This window comes from Berghia stephanieae, chromosome 4, assembly GCF_034508935.2.
Source record: "Berghia stephanieae isolate SIO BIC M18660-M18661 chromosome 4, UCSD_Bste_1.3, whole genome shotgun sequence".
Taxonomy (NCBI): domain Eukaryota; kingdom Metazoa; phylum Mollusca; class Gastropoda; order Nudibranchia; family Aeolidiidae; genus Berghia; species Berghia stephanieae.
Genome location: NC_088363.1, coordinates 49267752 through 49275251, shown reverse-complemented (window position 1 = coordinate 49275251; position 7500 = coordinate 49267752). Strand labels below are relative to the sequence as shown.

The following is a 7500-nucleotide window of genomic DNA, read 5'->3' as shown; positions in this document are numbered from 1 at the left end:
AAAATATCAGCCTACTGCCTTGACTGGTGATCAAACCTCAGACCTACTGATTAACTCGCCTGAGGATCAAACCGTACTAAAGACTGGGAGGCTTTGTTGTTTTATTTTGTTTTGTTTTGTTTTGTGTTGTTTTGTTTTGTGTTTGTTTTGTTTTTTGTTTTTGTTGTTTTTTTCTTCTTTGGCACTTTTTTAAATCCACAATTTATTCAGATATTTGTTCATTGCGTAATTTCGTATTAATCAAGGTCATGAGGAAAGAGCAAAAATGCTAAAAAGAAATGTGCATTTATGCGGTAGAATTGAAGATCACAGCCGGTAACTCAATACTACCCCCAGACCCCAAGCCTAAATTCCGTGGCATTACATTGGACAACTAAATTATCGCAAACACATTGAGGGAACTGCAAATAAAATCGCAAAAAGAAACAGCCTGGTGAGAAAACTCGCAGGTACCACCAGGGGAGCCTCACCACAGTTACTGAGAACGTCTGCTTTGGCACTGTGCTACAGTGTGGGAGAATACTGTGCCCCTGTTTGGATGAGAAGCTCACATGTAAACCGCATTGACATCCGATTAAGAGAATCAATGAGAATAATAACAGGATGACTCATATCAACTCCAACTCAATGGCTCCCAACACTGAGCGGCATTGCACCACCAAGTCTTAGACGACAAGACGCTAATTAAAGGATACATGCAAGAATTAATGAAGCCACAGATAACATTCCTCTAAAAATAATAATAAAGGGAGCACCTTCAACAACAAGACTCAAATCGAGAAGACCTTTCCACCTAACAAAAATGGCAGACTTCAGTGTGGAGGAGAACTGGAGAGAAATATGGAACAGGGAAACACCAAAAGGAGGAAACATGATACAAGATCCCACTAAAAGAATGCCTGCATTCCACAACGCCCGGAAATACTGGGTTTCCTCAAATCGCCTCTTAACAGGACATGGCAGAACTGCATCAAATATGTGCAGATGGAAACTTGGGAACAGTGATGCCTGCCGGAAATGTCCGGCAGCTCCGAGACCAGCGATCACATCGTCCTCCACTGTCCAGTAACTAAACTTGAAGGTGGCTATGAAACAGTCCTTAGGGCGGAGGAAGACTTTCGAAGCTGGGTTGACGAAATGAATTTGGAGGTGTAGCCATACGTTACTACTACTACTACTATTTTCCCATATGTAAAATGTAATACTTGATTCTTAGAATGATCATTTTAAAGTTTGTTATTTTTAACGTAACAACATAACAAATGTTATGGTAATACAATGGATCAACATGAGTATTTTTAATAGAATCAATTCATGCAAAAAAAAAAAAAATAACATCATAGAGTTCAACCCCCAGTATCTGAGAAGGAAAAAAAGTTACGCGTCATTTATTTCACCAGTCGTTTGATTGAGTCAAAATGTCACGTGTCATATATAATACGACCAGTTGTCGGTTTGTGTCAAAATGTTAGTTTCGTTCTTTGACCAGTCGTCGGTGTCAAAATGTTTTGCGTCATGTATTTAATCAAGTGTCTAAATATGTCAAAATGGTACGTGTCATATATTTGGACCAGTCGTCTGACTGTGTCAAAGTGATACGTGTAATATGATATTAAATCAGACGTCTGATTGTGTCAAAATGTTAGGTGTCATATATTAAATCAGTCGTATGAATGTGTCAAAATGTTTCGTGTCATAAATTAAACCAGTCGTGTGAATGTGTCAAAATGTTTCGTGTCATAAATTAAACCAGTCGTGTGAATGTGTCAAAATGTTTCGTGTCATAAATTAAACCAGTCGTGTGAATGTGTCAAAATGTTTCGTGTCATAAATTAAACCAGTCGTGTGAATGTGTCAAAATGTTTCGTGTCATAAATTAAACCAGTCGTATGAATGTGTCAAAATGTTTCGTGTCATAAATTAAACCAGTCGTGTGAATGTGTCAAAATGTTTCGTGTCATAAATTAAATCAGTCGTATGAATGTGTCAAAATGTTACGTGTCATCGTGCATTTTTACCGCGCATTAACACTCAATCGCTCGTAGTGCGGCGCGCTAAAAATAACTCATTTAATAAATCTAAACCCATGAAGGAATCTTATATTCTGAATTTATCTGAATTGTGAATATGAATACGTGTTATACATTCATAATAATATTAAAGTGTTCAACATAATATTTGACACGAAACCCTGATCTGATCATGGTTTAAAATGCATTAAATATGTTTATATTGCTTTAATAACTTTGGCAATGCGTTTTGATAACGAATAATACAACAATAAAGGTGATTTGATGATGATAATGATGATGATGATGATGATGATGATGATGATGATGATGATGATGATGAAAATGATAATAATAATGATAATAATAGTAATAATAATAATAGTAATTATAATAATAATAATAATAATAATAATAATAATAATAATAATAATAATAATAATAATAATAATAATAATAACAATATTATTATTATTAATAATAATAATAATAATAATAATAATAATAATAATAATAATGACGATGACGACAGCGACAACGTTGGTGATGATGATGATGATGAGGAGAAGGAGGAGGAAGATGGGGATGGTGATGACGATGATGATGATGATGATGATGATGATGATGATGATGATGATGATGATGATGATGATGATGATGATGATGATGATAACAAAAGCCAACAGCAGCACTTAACATGTAGGACGAGACACCATGACGCCTCTTAGGCGATATTACAGAAAAAAAATTTTTTGCCACGCTGTTAAGGGCCATATTCTCGTTTCACACCCGCGTACGGCGAGAGAATGTGGATAAAGATCCTTTTTCCAAGAACTCGATTATGCGCCGCTCAGAGCGGGACTCGAACCAGGACTGATTGGTTAACTAAAACCGAAAGTAGTTCCTCCGACATGAAATACCGCAGAACTACACATCATTAAAAAAAAAATTAAAATTCCCTTTATTCATCCCATAGGGGAAATTTGTCTCTACTGTCTATTCCAAGGGAAAACTGGAATAACCCAGGCGTCAGCCGCAGTGCAGCGCCGCAAATTGAGCTAGGGCGAGGTGACATGCTCAAGGCCACACAGCGCAGCGGCAGGTGATCGAAATTGGTACTTTTCGGGTACGAAGCAAAGACCGTACCGCTGAGCCACACTGCCCCCCCCCCCCCCCCCCCCCCACACACACACCCGCTGGACATCATGAATATTATATTATTGTTGCGGAATCGCACCTCGAGTTTCTTTCTTTATTCTTAATTATGCCGAGACCTTTTCCCTTTGAGATACCCTAACCATCGATGGACTGTTGTCTTAAAAACATCACTGTCATCTATAATCATTAGCTGTAACAACTGGTTGATGTGCGTAGTGTGATAATCCCAACGTGCCCTATTGGGTTCGATTCCAGCCGATATGTGACGTAGGTCATAGAACGTACCGACACCCGTGTCGTACATCCCGATCATGCTTTTCAATGACGTCATTCCGGAATTGAAAATCTTCTCCGCCAGAATTTTGTCTTCTCCTATGGCTGTTTCCTTCAAGTCGTATAGGCCCAGTAATGAATAAATGAATCCGTTGAGAACGAAAGAGCTCGGGGTTGTTGGGTATTCTTCGTACCAGTCATATTTCCCGAAAAACCTTGCTCTCACTCCACCCTGAGCGCTATCGACTTGAAACAATTTCAAAGCCTGCCCAGCAGCGTCTAGATATTTTCTATTTTTAGAGTCTAAATACGCGCGCACTAATACAGACATCGCCTGACCTTGACCCATGGCTGAATACCATCCAGGAGGAAGTTCAAGGACACCGACGACTACTCTCCTCTGCACCATAATTGGCCAGCCTCCTCTCTCATCTTGATGACGAACTAACCAATTAGCAGCGTCGTAAAACTGCTCCATGTGAACGGAACGAGATAGAGTGAGGTTATCTAACCAGCCATGCCCGTGGAGACGGATTTCTAAAACTTTTGTCAACGGAAACATTTTCACTCGCTCCATCTTCAACTTTACAAGCAATCCTTTCAACAAATCAAATTTTAAATTGCGTACGAGTCTAAACCACTGCCCAGCTCGGCCAGTTCCCATTCCGTAGTAAATGTTGCTTTTCCCGTCATAGGAGATAAACGTTGAGGTGAACACGTAGTGGATTTTAATCTGGACATCTTTGCCGGATTCCACAACCACGGTGATGCTTCCATTTGAGGCAAATTTGACGTCCAGGAAGAAACAGTACAAGTTCTTTTCCTTCGCCGCTATGGCGATTCCTTTGGTTAAATGGGAATCTGAGGATAGAAGGGGGATAACTTTTGAATCATTAATTCCACAAAAATAAATGTATTGGAATAACTCTTTTTTGATGTTGGAAATTATTATGGATTTGAGAGAGACAAAAAACATATGGAAATATACAAGAAACAATCATACTAAAAGTAATCGCCACGAAAACTTAAAATTAGGACATGGATAAATGGCCCGACTATTACTCACGTCCTTTGAGAACATCAAATATAATGTTTTAATAATAAAATCCAATTAAAAAATTTAAATGCCTGTCAAAACATCCCTCTAGATAACATTTGAAAATACTTTTCTTAAATTTATTGAAAACTATTGTGTGAAATATTTATGAGAAACTAATACTATTACGAAACGGAAACCTTCAAGTGTGGAAAAGAAATCAACCCATCAATTCCCAGTTTTTAAAAAGGCAACCAACATTAAGGCTGATCATTGAGTTGTTGAGCCGTGTGGACCAAATGTGAATGTATTGAACATCTTTTTCTCCTCCTCCTCTTCCTCCTCCTCCTCCTCCTCCTCCTCCTCCTCCTCCTCCTCCTCCTCCTCCTCCTTCTTCTCTCTCCTCTCTTCTCTCTTCTTCTTCTTTCTCTTCTTCTTCTTCTTTTCCTTCTTTTTCTCTTCTCTCTCTTTCTTTCCTTCTCTCCTTTCTCTTCTTCTTCTCTTCTTCTTCTTCTTCTTCTCTTCTTCTTCTTCTTCTTCTTCTCTTCTTCTTCTTCTCTTCTTTCTTCTTCTTCTTCTTCTTCTTCTTCTTCTTTCTTCTTCTTCTTCTTCTTCTTCTTCTTCTTCTTCTTCTTCTTCTTCTTCTTCTTCTTCTTCTTCTTCTTCTTCTTCTTCTTCTTCTTCTTCTTCTTCTTCTTCTTCTCTTCTTCTTCTTCTCTTCTTCTTCTTCTTCTTCTTCTTCTTCTTCTTCTTCTTCTCTTCTTCTTCTTCTTCTTCTTCTTCTTCTTCTTCTTCTTCTTCTTCTTTCTTCTTCTTCTTCTTCTTCTTCTTCTTCTTCTTCTTCTTCTTCTTCTTCTTCTTCTTCTTCTTCTTCTTCTTCTTCTTCTTCTCTTCTTCTTCTTCTTCTTCTTCTTCTTCTTCTTCTTCTTCTTCTTCTTCTTCTTCTTCTTCTTCTTCTTCTTTTCTTCTTCTCTTCTTCTTCTTCTTCTTCTTCTTCTTCTTCTTCTTCTTCTTCTTCTTCTTCTTTCTTCTTCTTCTTCTTCTTCTTCTTCTTCTTCTTCTTCTTCTTCTTCTTCTTCTTCTTTCTTCTTCTTCTTCTTCTTCTTCTTCTTCTTCTTCTTCTTCTTCTTCTTCTTCTTCTTCTTCTTCTTCTTCTTCTTTCTTCTTCTTCTTCTTTCTTCTTCTTCTTCTTCTTCTTCTTCTTCTTCTTCTTTCTTCTTTCTTCTTCTTCTTCTTTCTTCTTCTTCTTCTTCTTCTTCTTCTTCTTCTTCTTCTTCTCTTCTTTTCTTCTTCTTTCTTCTTCTTCTTCTTCTTCTTCTTCTTCTTCTCTTCTTCTTTTCTTCTTCTTCTTCTTCTTCTTCTTCTTCTTCTCTTCTTCTTCTTCTTCTTCTTCTTCTTCTTCTTCTTCTTCTTCTTCTTCTTCTTCTTCTTCTTCTTCTTCTTCTTCTTCTTCTTCTTCTTCGCAGTTAACACCATCACGTGGGTGACGAGCGATGCGTTTTGATGAATGCTCTAGTCTTCTGTCCCTTATACGAGTAATATCTGTTTTTCCTTTCCATGTAACTCTCTGTCTCTGCTCTATATTGACATTACTCAGTTTATTCACAGTCCTGTCGGGAAGTATTAGATGATAGGGAAGCAGCCAATTTCAAAGATAAAATTCATTTTTAGCGGGGGAGGGGGGGGGGGGGGGGGGGGAGAGAGAGAGATAATATTTTTCTTTGTAAATCATCGCTCTGTTATGTATTATTATATTTTATAAAAAGTATAGTATGCTTTGTAAACATTTAAGTGCTTCTTTCATAGCGGGATTATTTGCATGTTCCTGGTTGGGACTTTTAGGTCTTGTCAAAATAGGCACACTGATAGATTACTCATGGAATCTTTTCTTTCCTTAACCCTCTCCTTACCACCCATAGGAAAATCGTCATATTCGTTACGATACAACCAACATTTTTTTTATTCAAATATCTTTTGTAAATCATAAAATTAAAAAGAAAACGAACAGTGTGTTGTAGAGCATGTTTTGCTAAAGAAATTGTTTATCTGCTATATTCTGTTTAAGTGATAAAAATATATTTTTGTGTTAGTTGGGTAATGAGTTTTGGGGAAAATCTTGAAAATGGGTGGTAAGGAGAGGGTTAAACCCGTCATCTTCGTCTGCCTTTCTTGTTGTTGTTTTTGTTTTCTTCTATTATCTTCCTTTTGACTGACGCTGAAACGACCTACACGTGTCAATAGCGCCGTAAAACCATTGAAACAAAGAAACAAAGAAACAAACAAGCAAACAGACAAACAAACAACGCATTCTCACCAGCAGTGTTAAACTCCATCACGTGATTGTGCTGATCCCCATCTCTCCCCGCCCTCTCGGGCACAGACTTGAACGATGATTTCTGGTCGGGTCGGATCCAACCCGCGGACCCCTCGTCCTCGCCATCCTCCAGAACAAGTTTGCTGTCCTGTTGTCCTTTGGTATCGATGTCCACGATATGCTTGGCGTGGTGGGACAGAGCAAACTGGGCGATCTGGATGGGGTAGTGGTAGCCATCTTTGCTCCATTGGGTTGTGATTGGCACGCCTGTACGGGGATGAGGGAGGTTTGATGCCGATTTGAATAGAAAAATATTATTGTTAAAGAAAGTTGTTTAGGCCATTTTTCCTCACTCTTATTTAAAAGTTTGGCGGAAAATTCCTCCTTTAAAAATCTATCGATTAAAATGGCCTTCGTCTTGTAAAAAAAAAAAAAACCCCACAAAATAACAAACTCTCAAACCTGGGACTTCAATGAAGTTAAGTGGATGGATGGGTGGATGGATAGTTGGATGGATAGTTAATTGAACAGATAAATAGATGGATGGATGCATAGGTAGGTAGGTGGATGGATGGATGGATGGATCTCATCTCATGTAGTTCCATATCTGAAGCAGACGTCGGAGGTCATCTTCCGCCAAGCTGATCTATCTCTTGCCAATTCTATTAAAGCAGCGCCACCTTTCTCAGCTTCATCTGTCCAAGTTCTTA

The 7500-nt window shown here is 38.2% G+C and overlaps 1 protein-coding gene across 2 annotated transcripts in view; it reads right to left on the bottom strand.

Annotated features, from left to right (window-relative positions):
- Positions 1 to 3149: 3149 nt before the first annotated feature.
- LOC144970748 (D-glucuronyl C5-epimerase B-like) overlaps positions 3150 to 7500 on the bottom strand; it is a 45286-nt gene continuing 40935 nt past the window's right edge. Inside the window, exons 5-6 of one of the 2 annotated variants that reach the window (XM_078910736.1) lie at positions 6791 to 7057; positions 3150 to 4301 (exon numbers count right to left, since the gene is read on the bottom strand). In XM_078910736.1, coding sequence (XP_078766862.1) covers positions 3268 to 4301; positions 6791 to 7057 — 1301 coding nt within the window. In that variant the 3' untranslated portion in view covers positions 3150 to 3267. The remainder of the gene's footprint in view (positions 4302 to 6790; positions 7058 to 7500) is intronic. The other variant, XM_078910735.1, reaches the window with a different exon arrangement.